Here is a 26,612-nt window from a genome sequence, read left to right as displayed (position 1 = left end):
ACTCCATAATAAAAAAGGTTTATAACCAGTGAGATAATGAAATTTGTGTTCATCTGTAAATTATAAATACAAATACATAAATATTGAGTATAAATGTTCTACTTCCCTTGAAAAAAAATCAAGAAAATTAAAAATATTTGAAGAAAAATTCCAGTGGGCTGCCATGAATTATATGATGTACCAGTAGTAAATTTGATAAAGGAACCTCATACTATTAAACTCACCTCTATTTCCAAACTATCCCAAGTTCCTAACTATCCAGAAAGTAAGCCTCCATAGTTGTAATATTTTACTTTTATAAAGATAATATATTTGTACTCTACAATATTGTGTATATTCCTCCACCATCCCGCAGCATTTTACTTACTATATTTAGATCACAACAACTAAAACGTTTATCTCTACCTTAACTTAAAATCCTTCAGGGTCTGGTACATAAAGTCCAAATTACTCATTATGGTAGATTTCTACCTTATATTAACAAGTCCATTCAATGAGACAGGAACTATGGGAAGGAAAGCATGTGGTTATTAGGGGATAAAAAGAAGTAGTGCTGTGATATCAACAGTAAAGACAGAGATTTGGGTGTATCAAGTATTAAGTAGAAAGAGTCACTGCAGAGGGTACCATGGAAAACTAAAGGGAAGAGACAGAGGGATGAACTGAGAGAACACAGAAATGAGCCTGAGTACAAGTAGAAAAAATAGCTTTAACCAGAAAGAATAGCCTCTTCCTCTGAAACTGAAATTAAAGAAACTAGAATTAAAGTAACATAGAATGACAGGACAAAAGCAGTAAAGGAATGAGAGTTGAAAGCCAAGGGAGCTTCTGCCTACTAGTCCTCAGCCTCTCTACAACAATGATTAAGAGGTGAGGTTACCAATACAAAAAAAGGAGTATTTTTTCCATGAAGGAGGTCCACACCAAACTAAAATACCTCTTGTGTCACACAAAATAATATTAATATTTAAAAAGCTATCAATTTTAAGCTTATGCACACTATACTATACCTATATCAATCAAAATCAGAACATTTTTCATTGTTATTTTGTCCTTCCCTATGTCTTCCCTACTAACCATCCAACAGAAATATGGAGAGAAGCTGGGCATGGTGGCACATGCCTACAATCCTAGCACTCTGGGAGGCTAAGGAAGGATGATTCCAAATTCCAGTCTAGCCAAGACAGCTTAACAACTAAGCAACACTTGTCTCAAAATTAAAAATGGGCTGAGGATGTAGCAAAGGCCCCAAGTTCAATACCTAATACCCCCACCCAATACACACACACACACACACACACACACATACACACACACACACACAAATAGAGGGAAGGAAAGAAGGAGGGAGAAGAGAGGAGAGAGAAAAGAAAGGAAAAAAAGTGACAAAAGCACACGAGAAGTACACATCACTAAACCAAAGCATAAAAACATAACCTGTTCTAACTGTACCACGGCCCAAATCAAAAGAGCAATGTAGATCAGCTTATTCTCTGAAACTTGTCTATTTACTATTTAAACTTGGCTACTCAGAAACATTTACCAACATCTTGAACCTATTTATCAATGTGTTTATGAAGGTAGCCACATTTTCACTAATGGTATGAAATTAAACACTGAGAAAGTCATAACTTAATTCAAACTTTTCTACTATGGACCCTGCAAAAATCATGAAAAGACTAGAAGAGACAGTTCCCAAACATACTACTGATTCTGAGACTGGTACTTGATCTTTTTTTTTTTTAAAGAGAATTTTAAAAAATAACAAAATAACAACAACACAGACAAATGCACTGGATCTTAATAACCTGGATGGCTCACATAAGAGATACATAACTAAATATATTCAACATAGTATCTAAATCTGACATTTTATGAAAAATTTATGTGCACATGATAATTTTTCCAAAGAGAAAGTTCATGACTTTCACTAGGTTCTTCAAAGGTTATACCCCTAAAATGTTTATGAACTACTGTTATAGATCACTCCCTCTCAGTGTTAATAGACCAAACACTCCTTGGAGACCTACCCAAAAGTCAAACAATATATTCCCAGTTAGGTCACAGCCCTCTTCATCAGGGCAGCTGGGAGGCTCTGAAGTCACTCTGCATTTCCGCCATTTGCTTGTTTTCTTATAAACTTTGTTAGGAATTAAAGGGACAAAGTAATATAAAACTTTAGCCTAAGTCAAAAATATAATGTGATAGTACTGAAAAAGAGGCATTCCTGAGCTTCAAATTATCTCACAGCAGGACAAAATTACCATGTCTAAGGGTAGTATAGATCTCAAGTAGACTAAGACCACCATGGTTCAAGCCATGCTTTAACTTTTAACATCATTATACAAAAACTAAGCTAAAAATATAGCTTTCCATAGGTCTTGTAAGATACAAGAAAAACAGTCTGTCTGCCTTTCTCTAACACAAACACACACGCACGCGCTGAGTTATCCATATCAACCACCAAAGACAATAATAAGGGTTATTCCCACTTTTTGATTCTAAACAGATCTCTTTAAAAAAAAACTCATTAACACCTATAAAATTAATCTAATTATTAAATTTAAAAGTTATCATGAGAGTTTTTTTTTTGCTTTGCTTTTTTTTCTTCCCTGCGAAGAGATGACAGGAGTTCCTCAACACGTGTATGACTTGATTAGCTTATTAGTGCTAGGCACAAATTATAAGTTCAAAATTCACTGGTTACAGAATTTCTGTTTGGGAAGATAAGTTCTGGAGATAGAAGGTGGTAATAACTGTACAAAAATATGAATGTACTTAATGTAACAGAACTAGAGATTTTAAAATGATTAAAATGGTAAATTTGATGTCATATATATTTTACCCAAATTTTTAAAAATCACTGGTATAACAAAGTTCACTAGAGAAGAGTCAAGATAAAACTATACTTAAGTGGGGCTGGGGATTTAGCTCAGCGGCAAAAGCGCCTGCCTGGCAAGCGCAAGGTCGTGAGTTCGCTTCCCGGTACCGGAGAAAAACCAAAAAAAAAAAAAAAAAAAAACTATACTTAAGTGAAAAGATTTCACCTAAGATTGCAAAGATAAATTTCATCTTCAGATATTAAAGTTGAATATGTCAGAGATTTCTTAACAAAATTAGTCACCTAAGAAAAGCAGAAACCTATTAAAACTGAAATAGTCATAAAGATTCTCTGTCCTTAAATGCCTAAGTATCCTGCCCAGATCCAAAAAAAAATTTATATATACATGAACTTTGTCCTACATTCTGGAGAGATAAAAAATAAAACCAATTCAGATACATGTTCTGCCAAATTAATGTCTTAATGTCTTTACTTCTACCTCCCGAAGTCTACCCTAGCTGCAGGTTCCCCTCCTCCAAACACCTGCCCCAGATTCCCTTTGTCACCTAAAGCTCTGCAAGTAGGTCTCCTGCAATTTAAAGTCCACTTTCTTCATGGTGGTGTTTTGCCACTGCACAGAACATATCTTAACTATCAGCAATGCAAGACCTCTCAAACTCCCTACCTGCCTCCCAGTCTCATTAACCTCTTACTGGTAATCATCACAGGCCACTCTGATTTCTAAAGTAATGTTTTCCCAATTTTCAAAAATCTTCAAATACTTAAAAAATAAGGATTCATTACTACTGTTCTGTCCTAATGGCTAATCACTCACAGACCTCAATAGTGGGCTGGCTTCTGAATTTAAACACACACACATGCACACACATACAGGAACTGCAACCTGACAAAGACTTTTCTTTTCCCCAAAACAATGGCCTTAATCTGCAGAAAATTTTCTCTTCTGCATACACACACACACACACACACACACACATAATTGAAAGCTATTATAGATTTGCTATAGATGTTCAATGAGGAAAGTCTGCCAAGAAGGTAAAGTAGCCCTAATTTGTCATCAGAATAACTGTTTTTGCAAGATTGCAAAACACAATGTGGTTAGTTGAAATAATAATGATTTTTCTAATGTAATGTTTTCCCACAGTCGTTCATTCAAAGCACACCTAAGTGGGGGTAGGGGTGATGGCAGAAGGTTTCGGGCAGGGAAAGCTAGACAATGTAACTGTCTATTCAAAAGGAATAAAGAAAATGTGATATTTATATACAATGGTGTACTATTCTGCCCTAAAGAATGATAAACTTGAGACATTTTAGGTAAATGGATGCAGCTCAAGACCATAATCTTAAATGGAATAAATCAGACACACAAATTTAAATATCAGTGTTTCCCTTGTGTGAGAAACCCAAAGTATAAATAAAGAGCAAAATGGGAGGATAGATACCAGGAAGTAGAAAGAACATGTTGAAATACAAAGGGATTCAAGAGATGAGGGGAGGAGGGGAAAGAAAGGAAAAGGGGATTGATTCTATAGGGGGAAAAAATGGAAACAGAGCTTTTGTAAATATGGAGGGGAGGAACAGTTTGAGGGAAGTAAGGGGAAGGGGACACCCAAAAGAAGAATTAAGATCTGTTATGTACATGTACAAATTCCCCATGATGAATGTGATCATTAAGTACTGCAAACATGTACTGATTTTTTTAAAAATGTTAGTTTGCCTTATTTTCCACTAGGTAACTATCATGAAATGGATTATCTCTGAAAGATCTTTCCTTCTCTACATTCTTGCCATAAGTACATTATTCCCTTAGCCTGGAAATTCATTTAGTGTATAGCCTTATGAGGTAGATTTTATTTTTTCCTTTTTGGTACCAAGAATCAAACTCACAACCTCACACTTGCCAGGCAGGCACTTGTGCCACTGAGCTATATCCCAGGACTACGAGGTAGATTTTTAAAAACAATCATAAAATTATTTGATTTTAATCAGATCAAATGGCTATCTATAGCCCCTTTGACCAAGAAAATGTGGCCACCAAAACCAGGCCAAACAAAACGATACAGCTTTCACTTTGTTGGTTTTTTTGGTTTTTGTATTTTTTGGTACTGGGAATCAAATTCAGGACCTTGCATTTGCCAGGCAGGCGCTTGTGCCACTGAGCTATATGCCCGGCCCTCAGCTTTCACTTTGTAGTTGGAAAGCCTAAGAAGTTCAACTCTACTGAGGCTTACATGCTAGGAAGAAAGGCCATGCGTGAGCACTCATCTCACCACTTTGCTTCAAGCCATCCCTACAGAGGCCTCCAGATCATTATAGCTCTCATAGCTAAGCCGTTCCCAGCCTTAAAACCCTCCCAGCTAAGATCTCAGATATCTTGGGACACAGAGGTCATCTTTGCTGTGCCCTAATCAAATTCTTAACTTACAGAGTTAATAAGCTGAATAAAATGATTGCTGTTTCCAACTGCTATGTTTTATGATAGTTTGTTATGTACCAGCAGGAACTGGATGGAACACCATATATCCAAATTTAATTTAAGTGGCATTTTATTATTAAACCTAGTGTATCTCACACATCTGTAAGAGATCTCCCTTTTCTCTACATTCTCCTAATGTTTTATCTTTATTCTGTGGCACTTACTCTTCTCTACTTTGTATTCCTGCTATTTATATATACTTTTCATTTCTCACAAGAAAACAAAGCTCCCTTAGGCGAAGATGTTTCTGCTTTGATTACTATAATGCTTACTACAGCACTTCACCTAACATAAATATATACTCCATGTATATTTCATGACTAAACAAGTAAGCTAGTTAAGATTAGTTGAGAAACAACTATAATTCCTATGGAAGTAAAAAATACATGAACAGCAGATAAGAAAGAAAAACAATAAAATAGTTATTGAAAGGATAAAAACAAAAATTCATTTTTGTTTCTTTTTGAAATGTGATGGAAAAATTCACAATAAATCCACAAATACAATTCTATAAGACTGCAAATTTTCAAAGAAAAATTTTTTTTTAAATTTTTGGTACCAGGAACTAAACTCAGGACCTCACACTTGCAAACTTAAAAAACTTTCAAAACCAAGACTACAGAAATATTTACTTGGTAAGACAAAGCAAGAGTCTCTATTCTATAAAGTTCAAATATTTTATAGAAAAAAACAAGTTCTCAATAATAAACATGATGGACGTTAATAGAGAAAAAAAAGCACATATATTAATAGCAGATGGTAAAAGAACACAGAAAAATAGCAGCTAGGACAGTAGAAACTCAGTCCTGTACAGTTCAGCCTCTCATTAAAATAGTCACAAATCTTCATGCATTTTAGTATGATCCAGTAACAAAAGTATAAGCTGGTGGAAACAATGTACATGCAGTAAAATTTACACTTGGTTGTACAGTTCCATGAGTTCTGACAAAGGCACAGAGTTGTGCACCCACTGCCATAAAGAAGATACTGAACACTACCACAACCTCACAATATTCCATTTATATATCCTGAAAGGGCAAGAAAATATGCATGGAGAACAAGTCAGTGGTTAGTGGAGGTTATGGCTGGCAAAAAGCTTGATAACAAAGGTAACCACCTAAAGGAATTGTGCAAAGTGATAGAATCACTGTATCCTGTTTGCATCAGTGGTTAGGTGGATGTACACAAATTTTGTAACTCATGTACACAGAAACAAAATTAATTTTACAAATGTAACTAAAAACATTTTTTAAACTATGTTAGGGTTACTTGCTAAAACTTTCAAAGGGATCCAGAAGGATATGAGAAAACACAACTAGCCAGATTCCTCTCTTTTCTATACCGTCTGTAGGTCGACTGCTCTAGCTCTCCTGGGTTTTTTTTGTTTTTTTGTTTTTTCTTTTTCTGGTACCAGGAACCGAACTCACGAGCTTGTGCTTGCCAGACAGGCACCGTGCCACTGAGCTAAATCCCCAGCCCCTAGCTCTCCTGAACATGTTAAATATTTCCTTTCCTTTCCTTACTTTTCTTTCTTTGCATACAAGTTCCCTTGGTATTATTTCCATGGCATTTTCATGCTCAGTAAAGAAAACATCTGGCAGAGAATGAGATTAAAGCACCTGCTGAGAGCACAATCCTAGGAATTCTCCACTGGGTTTCTCCAGGACTGGTCAACAGAGTTATGTCTCAGGTCAGAGAGCACACCATGGGAAGCTGGGGAGGGCTCTAGATCCAAACCTCAAAATGGGCTTCACAATATTCTACACACTTAGAAGGGGTCTAGAGCTGATGAAAGAAAACTATAGCCCACCAATGATTTGAATTGTTCTTTCCAAGAAGTATGGGCATACAAGGAGATTAGAAGTTTGGTACAGCTCAACCTACTGATGAAGAAACACAATCACTAGATGCATAGTGAAGTTATTTGATGAAGATAGAAAGGATAAGAGCTCAAAATCAAATTTAGTGCAAATAAATAAGGAGATCCATTTAAGACTCATTAATCTCTATGGTCTGAATTGCTTATTAAAGTAGACCTATGCTTTAGTTTATCACTGACATTAAAATCACCATTACAAACAGTCTTTTTGTTTTGGGGTGTGTGTGTGTGTGTGTGTGTGTGTGTGTGTGTATGTGTGTGTGTTTTGTTTGTTTAGGGGTTTTCTGGTACCAGGAATCAAACTCAGGACCTTGTACTTGTCAGGTAGTTGCTTGTGCCACTGAGCTATATGCCCGGCCTGGCCAATTTTTTTGTATTTTTGAGATACGGTTTCACTATGTAGTTCAGGCTGGCCTTGAACTCATTTTGTAGCCTAGGCTGGCCTCCAACTCACAGCAATCCTCCTGCCTTAGCCTCTTGAATGCTGGGATTATAGGCATGTGCCAGCACAGCCAGCTTATACAGTTTTTTTAAAAATGGCATTTTCATGCTCAGTAAAGAAAACATCTGGCAGAGAATGAGATTAAAGCACCTGCTGTGAGCACAGTCCTAGGAATTCTCCATTGCGTTTCTCCAGGGCTGGTCAACAGAGTTATGTCTCAGGTCAGAGAGCACATCATGGGAAGCTGGGGAGGGCTCTAGATCCAAACCTCAAAATGGTTTCTTAGCATAGAAGCCTGAAAATAGTAAGAAAAATACTGCTAATCCTTAAAAAACTCTTCTCTAAAAGTTCATATCCTCCCAAATCAGTTTGTTTAAAAATACTAATGGAAAAATATATTTGTAGTCATTTAATAAAAAGATATTAAGGTTAACAGTTGGTATCAGACTATCAGTATCTCAATGGAATACTTCAACTGTCTAATAAAATCACACTGATCTCAAAGTAAAAAATGCCATATTTATTGTCTGCTGTGTAATATCTTATATGACTCTCACTAATAAAGAAATAAACTAATGCTTAGATTAAGTAATTTGTTCCACTCATTTATAAGTGAGAGGGGCTGGGGATTTAGCTCAGCAGCACAGCGCCTGCCTGGCAAGCGCAAGGTTGTGAGTTCGATTCCCGGTACTGGAAGAAAAAAAAAAAGAAAAGAAATTGGTTTATAAGTGAGAACGCCAGGTTTTAATCCACCTTTCTTGACTCAAAAATCTATAGTCTTTATTACTGAAGATACTACAAAAGTTTTTCTAGAGACAAAGTTTTTCTACAAAGATCTGATGAAGAATGATATGAGCTTACTCTCTAAGAATAATTAGAAAGAAGGTGGCTTGCTGTTCTATTTCCATATAATAACTGTATGGTGAGAGGGTAAGACATTATCTCTCTTAGTCTGAAATTACTACAAGTCAGGTACATACTGAGCAGATGCTACGGTTCTTGAGGATACCAACAATGACCCCAATCTTTTGTCTATTAAAGGGTAAGTATTCTTAGATTACTATCTCAAAAGTACTTATAACCAATATAATCAGACTTAATTTTTTAAAGTAGCTTCGGTGAATGCTAACTCCTATTTCATTATACTATTTTATTACTTAGAATTACTGTTTGTAAAATGTTATAGTAAGTTCTACAATTTCATAAACATCCTGTTTCCTGCTGGTCAAATGAAAAAACTAAAAAATAAAAGACAAGTGGAAAGACCAAGCTTATCAATTATGCTTCATGAGATCTAGTTTACAGAATTACCTTAAGTAGATCAAAACTTAGGCAATAACTGACTATAAAAAAAGCACTCATCAAATTTAAGATGGAATTCACAGAAGTCGATGGAGTTACTACAGCGGGCAGGGTACAACATTGATTACATTTAAGTAAAAATGGACAAAATTTATACTCATTTTAAAACATGTTTTTGGTATCCCTGTCTGGTGCTATGATTAGAATTAACAGTGAAGATAAATCATGATATTAAAGAAATCTGGGATCTAGGAGGAGTAAGAACTGATTACTCTTTAAACTTCTGAATTTAAGCCCTCCAAAAGTATCATCTTGGAATTGTTTTTCTACCAAAGAAACATCATCCATTTAACTTTTGTAAAATGTGTGTTTGTGTATATATGAAGGATATATGAAGATTATATATATATATATATATCAATCATAGCTCTCAAACTCGATTTAAATTTTATTATGAACTTAGATCTTATCTCTGCATTTGTTTTCAAAGATTCCCAATTTGGGCAGCTAACATGGAAACCTGCTCAGGAAGAAGCTGAGTCCTCACATTTTAAGTAGAATTTCTAGACATAAAAAAGGGAAGGAAGGGGAGGGAAAAAGGAAGAAAAACAAAAGATAAGGGGAAACAAAAAGAACTAACTACATTAAAGAGATGAGAGGTAATAAGAGAAGCAATTATTTTTTTAAATATCATTTTTCAATCATGCAGTTGTACCATTTAACTTGAAAAACTACCATCTATATCCAAGCAAAGTAAGATAGTAACTATAAATATATGGAACACAAAAATGCTATTTCAGGCATGTAACGAGAGACCACTACCAAGTAAAGAACAGTTTTGATAATTTATTCCAAGTTGTGATATGAAAATATATCTTGCTTCCATCCACCTTCTAGAAAGGCAGACTGGCCATGCCTAACCAGATCCAGACTTCATTTGATAACGACTTGTGGTTGTTCCTGGCCCCCAGTGGGTTACTGTGTGACAGCACTCAGACAGTACATTTACATATTATGTTTAAAGCATCATTTTAAGTAACCTTTTTAATATTCTTGCATATTCTAGGGGTTAAACTATACAATGAAAACACAACTACCTAGCATCCACTTTATGATAAGTTTAATTCCTTTCCATTTCCTAATTTAGGTATAAAGTGTTAGCCTCAAGGTCAAAGTTAAAATGAATTTCAGTAAAGTGAACCTTATTTTCACACTAGTTTGTGGCAAGATGAAATCTCAGGAATATTATAAAGAAATAAAGTTCAGTTGTTATATGAATTGCACAAGAAAAAACTGTGTGAGTCATGTTCCTTTATTTTAAATTTAAGGGAAAGTTAAGTTTCCTAATGAAATAATAATGAGGCCACTGGCTCTCCCCATGACCCTGATGCCAAGCCAATGATATCAGCAATACTTTCCATCACTGTCCTAATTCCCTGTTTTCCCCCATCTTCTTGTGCAGCAGCACAGAAACTACTTACTCAACCCACCAAAACATGTGTCCAAGTATTAGTGTATGAGCCTGCAGAGACAACATGGGTGGGGCAGTGGCATTTATTCTGCAACCAAAAGTGTTGAAGAATATATGCTCTCTTCCAAAGACAGGTAAATATGTATCTTAAAAATTCAAGGCTGGCCTGGAACTCATGATCCTCATGCCTCAGCCTCTTGAGTTTAATGTGTACTCATAGTGTTGGAGCACCATTACAACCGCCCATCTTTAGAACTTTCTCATCTTCCCCGACTGAAATTCTGTATCCATTAAACACTCAGTCACCATCTTTTCTCCCAGGGCTTCCAGAAAATCTCAGCCTATCTTCTATCTCTATGAATTTGATTATTCCTGAAACCTCAAGTAATTAAATCATATAATATTTGTCCTTTTATGTTGGGCTTATTTCACTTAATATAATGTCTCCAGGTTTCATCCATGTTGTCATGTGTCAAATTTCTTTCTTTTTTAATATTGAAAAGTATTCCATTTTTATATACCCAGTACATTTTGTTTATCCATCAATAGATAATTGAGTTGCTTCTATCTTTTGGCTATTGTGGGGGTTTTTGTTTTGGGGGTTTTTGGGTTTTTGGTTTGGGGGTTTTTTAGGTTTTGAGGGGAGTTTTTTGGTTTTTTTGTTTTCGGTTTGTTTGTTTGGTTTTGGGGTTTTTTTTGAGACAGGGTCTCACAATGTAATTTAGGCTGGCCTTCAAATCAGAGCAATCCTCCCACATCAGCCTCCCAAGTGCTGGGATTACACAGGTACACCACTACGCTGGACCACTAAGAGGTTTTTTTAAGAGTAAAACATTATCTACTGACCTTCCACTGTGGAAGATAAGTACTTAGTTCTCTTTCGTATGTTTACCATAGTACCACATATCTACAGACAGTCGTATCCTTACAAAACAGAGGTACTCAATAGATTAAATAAATTAATTTTTAACATTTAAGTATTGCAACTATATAAATACAATCTACATTCAAACCATATAAGATACTATGATCACTTTCCTTTCTTACACAACTTTTGTTCTCTGGAGTTAATAATTTTCATGTTTTTATGTTTGTTTCATTTTCTATGTAGTCAATATTGCTTTGTTCCCAAACTCTTCCCCAACTATCTTAATTTCCTTTCATTACTCATGCAGACATGCAGATTGTATCACTTTCATCTTCTTAGAATATCTCTTTTAAGCTGTCTTAACTGTTCCAGGTTGTAGTGGTTGCACTTTCTGCCCACTACTTCCCTGTCACTCAAGTGCTTCTTTTAAGCATTAGCTTAGGAACTCCATTTTCCTCTCTCTTGTACACAGCAAATCTCATATCTTCCTTCTTGTGTGTGCAAAGGCAAAAGAAGTCAATTATGAAGGCCTTTTAATACTGAAAACATCTTTATTTCACCTTCACAGTTTCTTGGTTTTATGGATACATATAGAAACATAGATGAGTAATCATTTTCCCTCAGAAACTATTTTGAGGGGGAATACTGTGGATTGAATACAGGTGTATGGCTTGAATCAAAAATGTCTCCCTGAACCTGGGCATGGTGGTGCTGGCCAGTAATCCCAGCACTTGGAAAGCTGAGGGAGGAGGATCACTGTGAGTTTAAGGGCAGCATGGGTTCCACAGAGAGATCCTACTTCAAAACAAATAAACAAACAAACAAACAAATATCCCTCAAAAGCCTCATGTGTCCTGAGGTGGGGCTTCTGAAAGGTGATGAGATCATGGTGGCACATACTTTTCAATGGGTTAAATAAATCTGATGAGAGAGCTGAATCTGCTGCTGGAAGATGGGACTTGGTCAGAAGAGGTAGATCACTGTGGGCATGACCTGGAAGAGTACATTCTTGTCCCTAGCTCCTTCCTCTCTCTCTTCTGCCTGGCTGCCAAGGGTTAAGCAGGTTTCCTCAACCATGTCAGTCTACCATGCTATTTCTGACCCACAGCCAGCCAACTATTAACTGAAGCCCCCAGAAACTGTAAGGCAAATTAACCTCACCTCTTTTAAATTGTATCAAGTATTTTGTACCAGTGATGGAAAACTTGACTAATATACAAAGGCTCTGTACATGGTAGGCAAGCACTCCACCATTCAGTCATAGCTCAAGCCCTCCTTCACAACTTTAAAGACCCCTCTATCTTAATCTAGTATCCAGTAGTGCTACTGTGAAATCCCAAACTACTTTTCTTTTCCCTTTGTCTTTTTGAGACAGGATCTTGCTATGCAGTTCAGGCTGGCCTTGAGCTTACTTTGTAGCCCAGGCTGGCAACAATCTCAAACTCACAACGATCTTCCTGCCTCAGCCTGCTGAGTGCTGGGATTGCAGGTGTGTGCCACCACGCCTGGCTCCCAAAGTATTTTTGATCCCAATTTCTTTTTTTATATAAACTGTTTTCTTTCCCTGCAGCCGTTTAGATTTTCTCTTTATCCTCTGGATTCTGACTTTTATAACATATCTTGATACAAGTCTATTTTCATCCTTTTTGTTGGGCACTTGGTCTTTTAATTTGGAAATTCATGTCTTATAATTTTTAAAATTTTCTTGTATCACTTCTATGATGAATTTTTCCCCTTTATTGTCTCTGCTTTATTTTCCTACAATACCTAATATGAACTGTTAGATCTCCTGGAGTGATGCTCTAATACACTTACAGCTTTTACATTTCACATGTTCCATCTTTTTGTCTTTTTACTCTTTTCTACAGATTTCCTCAACTTTTTTCTTCTAAATCCTCTTTCAAGTGATTTCTGCTCATGTTTTTATAGTCTCATTCCTTTATAGTCTTCTTTGTTGCTGTAGGGGTTTTTAACATAGCATTCTACTCTTGTTTTTCACATGTTAATGACTTTTTATCTTTCTAATGTTATTTATGATATTTACATTTCCTTTTTTTTTTTTTTTGGTTTTTCGTTTTTCTCTGGTACCAGGAACCGAACTCACGACCTTGCGCTTGCCAGGCAGGCGCTTTGCCGCTGAGCTAAATCCCCAGCCCCGTTATTTATGATAGATTGGTTGGTTTGGCTGTTAGGTTTCTTTCTTTTTACAAAATCTCTATCTTCTCCAAAATGTTTCTTTATATAGTTTTGTTCTGACCTCTAACTTACAGGCTAGATAGAGGCTTTTCTCAAATGCCTGGTAATTCATAGGTGTTTGCTCATATTTTAAACTGGGACACTAAAAAGTCGATTGAAGTAATCAATCATGGACTTCAAAGTGATCTGACTTGCCCACTTTGTTTGGAGCTGTCCAAATATTTTAGGAATTTTCTCTTTTGATAATCATATTATTCAGAGTGCCGTCCAATGTCACACTTAAAGGGTACAGCTTGGCCATTAGAGTTCTGGGAGCTAAATCAGGAAACAGGGGTATGGGAAAAAGGCAATGGACCTTAGCATTTATTACACAAATCTTCCCTCTATTTTCAGTTTAGTACTTGTATCCTCAACTTTGGTCCTCTAGTCTTCCGTTACAGTTGGGATAGGGAAGTTAGGAATCAGACTAACTGCTTTTGAAATCAACTTTCAAGAAATCCTATTTGAAGATCAATTTTACCTCCTTTCTCAGAGGAACCTAACTGCACCAAGTACTATGATGGCAAGATAACTTAAGACAAAAGCATTTTGCTCCAGTCGAGACTTAACTAAAACAAGTTGTGGTAGAATAACTAATGGTCAATTTATAACGCCCAGCTGAAATAAATCAGTGTGGTTCTAGGTATCGAAAGCCCACAACATAAAAGGAGAACTGGAGAGGAAGATGGTGTGCTGTTGGTGCTCCTAGGAAAGCTTGTAATGCTGCCCTGCTATGAACTCAGCTGTTATTGTTGGAGGAGCTCAGGTTCTTGCCATTGCTAAGGATGACTACGGTTCTCTTCAAGGTAAGCTCTGATCCTTACCTTGAGCATTGCTTCCTGGCTCCAGTGCAGATCCTTCAGCCTGGTGACAGAGATTCTTCATCCAGCTGGTGCAGACTTTCTAGCTTCCACCACTGGCCTTTGGGCCTTCCCAGTGCAGATCCCTGATACAGACTTGCATGAGACATTGTCATGGGCGCTGGGCCTCTAGCTGGACTCCTGGAGGACAGTGTCATGGCCTTTAGGTCTTCAGCTGGACTAGTGCCAGGCATTGCTATGGGATCCAGGCCCTCAGCTACATTCTTTAGGTCTCTAGTGTGTGGACAGATCTCTTGCACTCTTCTGCATTTGACTTTTTGGGTGAATATTATAAAATAATCCTATAAACTATGTGTCCTATATTAAATGTATTCCCTTGCAAACCCTGACTACAACAAAAGTCAACAGCTGAAAAAAACCATGGTGACAACTAATATTGCCCAAGAGTCACTTTCTTTAAAATCAGTCACTAAGCTGAGCATTGTGGTATATGCCTGCAATCCCAGCACTCAGAAGGCTGAGACAAAAGGATTGCAAGTAGGAGCCAGCTTGGGCTACATAACCAGATGTAATCTCAAAAATATTTAAAAAGTTACTAAAGGAAAAATGCCTAAGAGCCTTCAATTTCTGTTATAGATCATCATTTCCTTTCCTTAACATTAGTTATACAACCCATATAATTTAGCAAAGGCAAGTTAGAATTTTAAAAAGTAAATAAATCCTTCCTTTTGTTAAAGAGCATCACACAGAAATCAACCTAGCCACAAATATTTACATTACAAATATTCAATCCCACAAAGCCTAAAGGCAAACTAATCAAAATAAGAAATACAAAACTTCCCTTCCACAGGAGTCATCCCATAACAAGTGAATTTTAAAACTCAGGTGACAATTAATAAAGAACTCTAGGCATTTTTTAAAATCTCTTCAATTTAAAGTGATAATTCCAAAATAAGATATGCAAAGTATTTTTGCGGCATACTGAAAAAAGATCAACACAGAAAATGGAATAGGATAAAATGGAGGAGTTTCTACCTGCTTTACAGTTGGCTGTATTGGGCCAGGATTATAGCTCAGTGACACAGCGCTTGCATGGCAAGCGTAAGGTCCTGATTTCAAGTTCTGATACCAAAAAAAAAAAATGTTGGCTGTATTTTCACATGTGGGCCCACTGCATGCTCTCAACACAACAAAAACAAAAACAATAAAAAATGCAAAATACAAACATGCTGCTTAACTTAAAATTCAATATAATGATAGGTAGTAAAATGAACAATTTTTTACTTGTCCTCATAGTCTGCTAAAAGAAGGATCTCTATCCCAGTTTTCACACCTGTATATTTTCTGATTGTCTGCAGTTTCTCAGGTACTGGGAAGACCCATCTAGCTAGACATCATTTTAAATCAGTCCATGCCATTGTTTCCTTGATCCAAAATAGAAACTTGTAATTTAGTAAAAAGTAATTCTATTTGAAGCCAAAATAATAGAGTGTATTCATTTTTCTTTTACTATGTAACTAACTACAACAAACTTAGCAGCTTAAAACCACACACAATTGTTATGTCAGAGATTACTCAGGTCAGGAGTTCAGCTTGTCCTTTGGCTCAGAATCTCACCAGGCTGGAATCATGGTGGCAGTCAGGGCTTTAACCTCCACTGCAGCTCAGGATTCTCTTCTAAGCTTATTCAGGTTGTTGCAGAATTCAGTTATTTGTGGTTCATAAGACTGAGGTCCCCATTTTCTGGCTGCTGTCAACAGGGATCACTCTCAGCAACTCAAGGCTGCCTAGAGTTTTCTGCCACATGACCCTCTCCACCATTGTTTAAGACCATTAATACAGCATCATCTGCAACTTTGAATCTCTTTCTCTATCTCTAATCTCCTGTCCCACCTTAGAAGAAGCACACTGACTATGTCAAGCCTACCCACCCAGAGGGAAGAGACTTTACAGGATGTATACACCAGGAGGCAGGAATCTTAGGGCCATATTAGAATTCTGCCAACCACATACAATCAAAGCATAAAGCTTTCTAATGATCAAGTTCCATCTAAAATCAATATAAAGCCTAAAATGCAGATGGATGGATAATTTACATATATTTTACATCATCCTCAAATAGTATGATGAAATTATACAAGAAACAGCTTGAGATTATAATCTTGATTAAATACTAGGAACAACTGGGCATAGTGACACATGCCAGAAATTCTAGCACTCTGAGAGCCTGAGACAGCAGGATCACAACTTCAAGCCCAAACTTGGCAACATAATAAGACCCTCTGAAAATAAAAAATAAGAAATGGGGCCAGGGATATAGCTCCATGGTACAGCACCTGCCTGGCAAGCCAAGGTCCTGAGATCAATTCCCTGTGTCAAGAAAAAAAGAAAAGCCCAGGAATATGGCTAAGTGTGACAACCCCAGGTTCAATCTCTAGTACCATTTAAAAAAAAAAAAAAAAAGCCTAGAGTCCAACATGTTCACTAGAACATTCTAGTGATTTGCTTTGGCTGGTATATCCCAAAAGAACCACTTACCAGCCTAGCCCTACCAGATCACTGTATTAAGGACAAAGTCTACCCATGCATCACTGTATCAACTCAAAAGACAAAAAAAGGAAAGAAGGGATGTGCACCAAAAAAAAGCAGTCATCTACTTAATTTCTAGAATTATTCAAAGCAACAATAAAGAGTAAGACCTTTGAATCTGGTTTCTCAATGATTCTACTTAGAAATATTATAGAGCTTGTGTGGAGGTTCTAGCAGGGCAGCATAGCTACTGGTATACCCTTGATGGAGGAACACTCTTCCTCTATTGAGGGTGGTTGTCCTCTTCAACTGAGCACACAGCTTCGGGAGATACACACATGGAGCGTTAAGGGAGGAAGGGAACACCTGCCTAGTCAGCCAGATCGGCCATATCAACCCTGGTGATCAATAGGGTGACAGATGTTGCAGCCAGATCACCCTCACATCCATCTACTTAGAAATATTCTAAATGGAAGTTACTGTAACTATGAGAAGAATATAAGAAAAAAATTGTTTAAAGTCAAAATCATGCTTTCTGAACTAAAAGTAAGTAAACATCAGTAATGCTAAAAGCTTAATTTGTAAATTCTTCAGGGGGTGATAATTATGAAGAAAAAGGCAAGAGACATGGAAAATATTTACTGTTCTGTATTCTATGATAACGGGTTCTGGAAGAAACTAGCTAGCTGTCCAGCAAACCTATTTCCTCTTTCTCTTGCACACACAGCTTGACTGTACTTCCAAGTCTCCCTTGCAATGCTTGAGCTCTGGCCAGTGCAATGTTGGCAGAAGTAGTATGTGTCCCATACATGCTTGGTTCAGAAAAACTCATGACTCATTCACTTTTTTTTTCTTTTGCTTTTACCAGTGGAAGCCATTGGCTGAGCAGTAGTCCACAAGTGAAAAGAGTCTTGATCGCTTGATCATCTTTTGAAGAAAAGATACCACCCCCGAGAGATATCCATTTCAGCCTTTACATAAGCCAAAAATAAAACTTCTATTATAAAGTTTGGGAGTTTATTCCACCAGGCAGTATTTACTCAATAAATTCAGAAACTGTTGTTGGAAGTGTGGTACTACCAAAACAATAACAACAACTAAAACTAAAATAAATACTGTTAGGTTGGTGGTCAGGCAATAGGCAGCAAGGATATATATTTAACATGGTAAAAGGCTGGAGAATGCTACTACATATGGAGAAACAACTGGTAAAACTACAACCTGTGGTAAGTGAAAGGCATACTAAATGCCTGCTGGACTTGTAGCATATAGCACTATGAGTGACTAAAGAGTCGAAGTTACATGTACATTAGCATCTACTGTCTGCTTTTTGCAAAGTATTACATAGAAGAGATGAGCTCAAAAAGAATTTGCAGACTGAAATTACAGGAAATACAAGTCTAGAAACTTTAGATTCAGAGGGTCAGAAAGCTGAATACATATAGAGTCCAAACAGTAAAAGAATAATAAAAGGGGGCTGGGGATTTAGCTCAGCAGCACAGCATCTGCCTGGCAAGCACAAAGTCGTGAGTTCGATTCCTGGTACTGGAAGAAAAACAAAAAACAAAACAAAAAAACAAGAATAATAAGGGGTTGAATAATAAATTCCAAAGAAAACTTATAGCTAAATAAAGTGACTCAATCCTGAATTGGAGATCAGATTCAAATATGAACTTCTCACTGATTGTTTCACACAGCCTCAAAGTAAACCACTACACTAAGAAAGAGGTATGAGGTAAGGGCTATGCTCCCCTACTCTTACTATATCCCTAAACAGTACACAAGAAAATTCCATGACCATTCTTGAAACCTCACTTAGGAAAGTACATTGGGTATAGTGTCCACATAGGACCCACTAGAAAGAAATACACGGGGACTATTTTGGGAGAACTACGATGCCAAAAAAACACAAATCTGGACTAAATAAACTTTCAACTGTTCAGAGCCTCAGACCCCTAAACTTGCAGGAGCAGAAAACAAGCAGTACAAGCTATAAATAGATGTGGACGTAAATATAAATGCAGATGTAGCTATACATAAACACAGAAAGAGAGAAAAACATGTGTCTTCTAATGAATGTCTATTGCTCAACATCCTCTTCAGAAATGTACTAGACAAAAATAAGGAAAAAACAATGCATACCTAGAAACCCAGGGAAACAATGGACACAGGAGTTCTTTCCACAATCAAAACTAAGCAGTTTCCCTTTTACTCAGGCTGAGAGACTTCCCAATGCTATCCAAGAAGACTGAATAATTGCTATGGACCAGAGAATACTATTTGTCTCCTATTCTTTCTCCTTTACTAAATGTAATTTTTTGTTTCATTTTCTAAATGGTAGTTACTCCATCCTACCTTCCTTACCCTGTATTAGGGCATATAACTAAAAATTTTGGCTATCTGGTACCAGCCTATGAAGAGCCACATCTGACTCTAATTGAGAAAGCTAAGCATCCCGGAGATACCAGAGTAGATGGGCCCCTGGGCTCTTTCCCTTAGGGAACGGGTGACTGTAGTCTATGCCCAAGAGGAGAGCAAACAAATAGCTAGTGGCCAGAGGGTCCAGAGACTAGCTACTAGTCATCAAATTTCTGTCATCCTCACTTTAAGGGCAGCTTTTATATAAGCCTTCCTTGTCGATGGGTATGGCCATGTAACTGAGTTTTAATGAATGAAAAGTGGGGAGACGTAATAGTGCTTTGCATCCCAGCTGCCCTTAAAAACCCTTCCGTATATAGTACTCATTGGTCTTTCCCCTTCTGCTCCAATCTTCAAATCCACACGAAAGGTAGCAGAGCAGCTTAATGGAGAGATTCTAAATCCCTGAATAGCCATCGTGGGTTTTAAAAAAAAAATCACAAATAAGAAATGCGACTTGAGGCTTTATATAGTGAGAAATAAACTGCTTCCTCCCCCTCTTTTCTAATATCCATGAACTCAAATATTTATTCAACTTCTACTAAATACAAAGTACATACTAATTTTGCGTATCATCCTTACTTTCTAGGTACTACAGAAAATTTAAAAATATGTAAGACATGCTTATTCAAGGGTTGTTCACATATATATGCATAGGATGATACATTTAGTAAGAACAATTCTTGATATGAAAAGTTTAATAGGAGGAATGAAGACTTAGCCATTAAAATTCTGAATTCCTGAATTCACTTAAAATTCCTTTACATTACAAAAGTAAAGCAAACAGCTAACAATTTACACAGACTGAGTACCATAGGAGATAAATTTTCTTCCACCTGACCTGAATTCTACTATAAGATCCAACCTCTGCAAGTTGCTTGAACTTGAGCAAGTCTCTTCCCTTTCTGGGCCATTCATTTCTTCAGACAATTAAACAATGAAACCAGCTAAGCTTAAGTTAAATGAGGTAATAACATTCTTAATGAATTCCTCTTTGACCAAAAGGGAAGTAAAATACATTTCTCAGGCAAAAGCCTAAAAACAACCTTAAAAATGGTAGCATCCACAGAGACTTTGTACTAGGCTTTCCTATTTTAAAATTTACCAAAAATTAGTGAAATATAATAAAGACTTGTCTTACTCAGTATCTTTATCCCTAAATCCAATAATGCAAAGGTATATTTTCAATGATTAATATTGTTTCACTCCTACTATAAAGAAATGACATGATTATTTCTACCAGATTTATCATCAAAATAGTTTTTAACTTTGTAAAGTACAACAAGATTTAAAGGGGTGTGTGGAATATCTCTATTACCTTAGGAGAAGGGTAACTGGCAAACCTCTTCAGACAAACATCCAAACTAAGATCATTAGCGCTATCTGAGACCTAAAATATGGTTCCAAATAAAATCTATTCCCTCATTCTCCACAGAATGAGAAGAACTCCAAATAACCTATTCAAGAAGATTAGTGTTTATGAAACCAAAACACACTTTCCACAAAGTCTTCCATTTATTGCTGTGAGCTATATCATCAGTTATATTAAGAGGTTTAACATAATCAAAGGGACTAAAATTTCAATAGAGCAAGGACTAGGCAAATCATTAATGTTCTTCTACTCATAATGACAAAAAAAACCTTTCTTTGATTATAAATCACAGCATCTCCCCAAAGGATTTTTTCTCATTGATTTCTGTTACTATCAGAAATAATTCATGTACAATATTACATCTTGCTTGTATAGCAAATAATCAGCCAAAGGTACATAATTTGAGTCATTAACTAGAAGGAGAACTTTGAATTGCTTTGGGCTTCAAATCATATCAAAGCAAAGTATTTATTTTTTAAAAAAAGCAACAAAGTTAATTTCTCTCAAATCCTCAATATAAACCATCATAACTGATTAATGTACTGAACATCCAATTTACTGGACATCCACAGAGCAAAACAATACTAGTTAATAGTTCACTGCTCTATTAAGATAATAAAAAACACTTTTTAATCATATGTTTCCATAAGGTAAACAAATTCCTTAAAATGATAAGAAACAATCAAGACACTTGGCAAAAGAAATCCATGTTGAACTGAGTATTTGCAAAGGCAACGTCCAATCCATCATAAACCCAAGACCTACTTGCTTCATGGCTGTCTCTCCAATTTTGTCTGAATGTTTGCGGATGCTCTCCAGGAAATCTTTGAGATCAGACATGGAAACATCTTTTATTTCTTCTCGAAGCTTGGGGATGTTGTCCACCATCACCTTGCAGAATCGATAGTGGCTTACTTGAGGCAGATAGGTATGCTCTAGATGTTCCAGAGTTTTCAGTGCAGGATAATGCCTACAAAAGGAATTGATTACCTTTAGCTGAACTCAGTCTTCCTTGGGGTTACAGATATACTCCTCAGGAAAAACTTCTAGCCTAAATTAGTTTTCATTGTGCATTAAGATAAATCCAGTATTGAGTTTTAAAGAAACCATCAATGAGCTAAGTCTCAAATTATTTTTCAGTTTTTGTTAGTACATGTTTGCATGAAATAATGATTACATTACTTTCGAGGAGTTAATACACAAAAAATACCTCAATTCTTTTTTCATTCCCATTCCCTCTCTCCCTACTCACTCCTTCCATTTCTCCCCCTTCCCATTTCAAAAAGATCAAGTTATTACAAATTAATATATGCTTTAAAATACTAGTAACGTATAATCAAAAAAGATTTTTATCTAAAGAACATATAAAACTTAAAATAGATACCAGCTAAGGAATAGAAGAAATTTTTAAAATATCTCAACACCAAAAAAAATTCAACCTATAAGATGAAGTAGCCTGGTACAGACTTCCAACTGTCGCATCTTCTACCCAGTGATTCATTCAAATTCATGGCAAAACTATCCAAGACAGCCATTTTAGGGCTCTAGAAACTGACCAAAAAAGAACAACAAATCAAGAAATGTTTATTCACGAAAACTGCTCAATGGTGAGATGCTGTAGTATACTTGACTGGGGCTACTTCCAGTAACACCCCACACACACACACACACACTCAACAAATCCCTCACCCCTGATCACTATTCATAGCTAGCCATGAAAGCCAATAGCTTCACTGACATTAGAGGAAAACAAAATTTGCAGCAGAGGGTAAAAAACCCACAATGAGTGGCATTATTAGTAAAACTGGTAAACACGGTAAAAAAATTAAAATGTGAATAGGAAGGGGCTGGGGATTTAGCTCAGCGGCAAAAAGCGCCTGCCTGGCAAGTGCAAGGTCGTGAGTTCGGTTCCCGGTACCGGAGAAAAACCAAAAAAAAAAAAATGTGAATAGGAAAAGCCACCAGCTCTACTGGCCTAAAGTTGTAGCTGGGCTGTGACAAATGGCAGATTGGAGGACTATCCAAAAATTTAACAGGAAGGTTATAGGAATAAAGACCTATGAAGAACCTGATGTGTTTTCTGCCTGTCTAGCCAACTGAGAAGCTGCACACAAGCAGGGAATACTTAGAAGGACCTAAGCACTCCACTCATTTCTGGCAGACCAGAGGGTTCAGGAACACACAGGAGAACTAAGAAAGTCTGGCAGAAAGTAAAACTTCAGGCCTTCTTAGGAAACTAAGAAATTGCTTAATTTCTTAGTTTGGAAATGGCTTGAATTTTTAGTGTACTACCTAACCCACATACAAATCTACTGGCAAAGACTAAAAACCTTACTGATTCAGGTTTGTTTGAGTATGACGGCTAATCAATAGTGAGTTGATGGGTATCCTTTAAAAAATGAAAGTAACCTGCCAGGCTTAGTGGTGTACACCTGTTATCCTACCACTTGGGAGGCTGAAGCAGGAGGATCATGAGTTCTAAGCCCAGCCTGGGCTACTTAGCAACTTCAAGACTAGCCTGCTGGACTACTTAGTGAGACCCTATGAAAAAAAGAAGTAGAAAAAAGAGAAGGAAGAAAAGGAAGAAAAAAGAAAATGACAGAATTTCTTGCTAGCCAACCTATCTTACAAAAATTCTAAAGGATGCCTGAAAGAAATGACAGCAGATGTTGACTTGAATTCACACACACACACACACACACACACACACACACACACATTGAAGAGCATAGTATATAATAAATATATGCTAAATATGAAAGAATACATAAATATATTTTTCTGTTAATTTTTTTCTTAAAAGATAAGAATTTCTAAAGCAATTATTCTAATACTGTATTCTGGGTTTATAAAATATATACATACATCAAAAAATTCAGTAACAACAAATGCAGGTGTGGCTGCAGAGGAAAGGGAACTTTTCCACATTGTTGGTGGGAATGTAAACTAGTTACAACTACTATGGAAATCAGTACAGAAATCTTTCAGAAAACTAAAATTAGAAATTCCATTCGGCCCAGGTATTCCTCTTCTAGGTATCTTCCAGAAAGAATTCAAGATATCATATTATAGTGATGCATGCATACTAATGTTTATAGTAGCACAACTCATAACAGGTAAATCTTGGAAGCAGCCTATATGTCCACTGACAGAACAATGAGTAAAAAAAATGTAGTATTCATACACAATGGAATACTACTCTGCCATAAAGAAAAACAGAGTCATTTACAGAAAAATGGATGCAACTTGAGACCATAATATATTGCATGAAATAAATCAGACACACAAACTTAAATATTATATCGTTTTCTTTATATGAGAAACATTAAGTGTAAATAACTTAAAAACCAAAATAAAAGACAATAAGAAACAAGGAGATAGATGTTTTGCAAACAGGAAGGGAATCTAGAGATGGAGGGAAGAATCAGGAAGGAAAGGGAAAGGGAATAAAAAGAATTAAGGCAAATACACGTTATGTAAATATATGAACTCCCCACAATGAAGATAATCACCATGCAAACATATACTAGTTTACAAGAAAAAGTGATGCCTACACTTGCTAAATGTCTTTAAAAAAAGAAGAAAATAAAAAAATAAAAATAAATAAAAATAAATAAATAAATAAATAAAGAAGAAAATATACTTATAAGAAAGTCATTCAGCTTAGAGGTATTCAGAACTTTCAAGATACAAAAAGGAAAAGCAAAAGAAATAGAAACAAAATCCACAGAAAAACAAAAAAGGACCAATATGTAGGAGGGGTTTGCAAAGCAAAAAAAAAAGAACTTTATCAATCAACTGCCAAAGATTTCTTAAAACGTGTACTACCATCAATATTTTCAATAAATAGAAATTCACAGCCTGCGGGTAAACAAATTTTCAATGAAAATGTTAGTGAAAACAACTATTCTAAACATGATATCTCCATGTATTAAAATAATGAAATAGCAAAATGTTTGTGATATTGTTGAATGAAAATCATTTCAAAAAATACTGCTTCTCAGCCTTTCAGCTAAGATATTTGTTCTTATTAGTTTCATATTTGATACATCATCTAAGAAAAATATATCAAATGGATTTTGTCAGCAAGGAGATGAAATGGGACCTTGTCTCGTCCACTCCAAGCATCAACCTAGTACCTCCAAGGGATGGCACAACAATTAAAAGTAATACATCTCTCAAGTATAATTATAACATTTTAAAATTATCAATATATATAAATTATAAATATATAATTACTAAGTATACATAAGCACAGTGCAGTGACTAGGAAAACATATGCAAAAGTGTTAGGCATGACTTTTTCTTCTCTAGATGGCAATATTATAAGCAATTACTTTCTTTGGGTTTAAATGGCCTAATTTCCGTATTTTCCATTTAGTACAAGAAACACCCAGCTCCCCCCCTATAAATAAAAAGACTTATAGCTCTTGTTTGGAGTAAGTGAATGATTTTCACAGCAGATATGCTAGCTCTTCTTTCTCCAAAGCACTTAGTATCACAAACACTAAAGCCTAAAGACTAGTTTGTTTTATTTCTTTTTATGGCTTTTCTCATGTGTTCCAAGAGTTGAAATCTTAGTCCAAATAAATGAAGAGAAGGTTTATTCCTCCTAAATTTAGAAATAAAAGTACAAATATAGTTAAATCTGAAATAGTTTTTATTAAAATTTTACAGACTCAAAAACAGTACAATTCACATGGTTCAGTGTAAACAGAATGGTGTTTATACTACAATTAGGTATGAAGAGTTATGTGCAATAAATTGCAGTTCCTTTAGACAGAAACTTTAGAATGGATAGAAAGCCAGAAATTAAGCCAAAAAGATAAACATACTTTGGGGTTTAGCTATATTTTGGAACATTGTTTATAGAATGAGAAAAATCTAACAATGTTGCCTGCAGACACAGGCACATTCACTGATGAGACACATGGCTCATGCTGAAAACATCTGGTCTGTCAAATAGCTCCACATTTTTCAAGGCTAATTAGTACAAAACTCAGTGATTCCTGGCAGCAAAGAACATTACCTTCTTTTCCCCATTATCCCTTCCGTAGCATATTCATATTCCAACCATAGGAAATCAATAAGATTATTCAAATATATAGCATATTTCCACATCAATGACAGATAAATAATTGATAGCAAATTGAACACCTACATGAGAAAAAAATCTATTTCCAGTGGCCATGGAATTCCCAACAAGATTTTGACATTACTTTTGAAAACCTCTAAACGTTATTAAAACTGAATCAAAGGGGAAATTCCTAAATTTTATTTGTACGTGTTCACTCTTACCTCCCTCTTGCAGCACCCCTAACAGAGAAAGAAGCAGAAATACAATAAGGGATATAAAGGAAGAAGAGCTGAATAAGGCCTAAATGGGACAACTAAGATCCAAATAACTGAGACATTGTTGAACGCTATCATAAGAAAAGGAATGCTGATTCCAAACAAATAAAATTTCAGTACTTTTTTGCATGGCATGGAACAAAGTTTCATAATGATGGCTTTTAAAATTAAGTGGTCCTTGAAAGTGACTCACAAGTATCTGTAAGAATTTTTTTAAAATTCAAGGTATGATAAAATATGAGGTAAAAGTTATTACCACAAGAAAATATTAGTTCCTTTCATAATCAAAAAGCATCAGTAACAACTACTTAATCCCTTCTATGTGCTAGAGATAAATGGTGATGTATCTTTTCTTCGGGAGCACAAAACCCAGTAGTACAACCAGTATTTGTAGTTAAAAATAATAATAATGAGCTTCTAGCCTTGCAGGCATAACAAAAAACAGACATAACCTCCCACTTTATAAACAAGTATAGTATGGGCTAAAAAACATAAAACAACTCTTTTCAGTCACTGGACATCAGGTAACACAGAACTATGGATTGTGAAAAATGCAGAACCTCAGCGGCAACCCCAGACCTGCTTACCCCACGCAATCCATGCAC

General features: G+C 36.0%; 1 protein-coding gene across 6 annotated transcripts in view; it reads right to left on the bottom strand.

The window, feature by feature from the left end:
- Exoc6b (exocyst complex component 6B) overlaps positions 1-26,612 on the bottom strand; it is a 530,721-nt gene that overhangs the window by 430,678 nt on the left and 73,431 nt on the right. For all 6 annotated transcript variants that reach the window (XM_005385581.2, XM_005385582.2, XM_005385583.2 and 3 more), the window contains exon 6: positions 21,421-21,625. In XM_005385581.2, coding sequence (XP_005385638.1) covers positions 21,421-21,625 — 205 coding nt within the window. The remainder of the gene's footprint in view (positions 1-21,420; positions 21,626-26,612) is intronic.

The sequence above is a fragment of the Chinchilla lanigera genome, unplaced genomic scaffold (genome assembly GCF_000276665.1).
Source record: "Chinchilla lanigera isolate Chin_1 unplaced genomic scaffold, ChiLan1.0 scaffold00023, whole genome shotgun sequence".
Classification (NCBI taxonomy): domain Eukaryota; kingdom Metazoa; phylum Chordata; class Mammalia; order Rodentia; family Chinchillidae; genus Chinchilla; species Chinchilla lanigera.
This window is presented reverse-complemented; position numbering and strand designations above follow the sequence as displayed.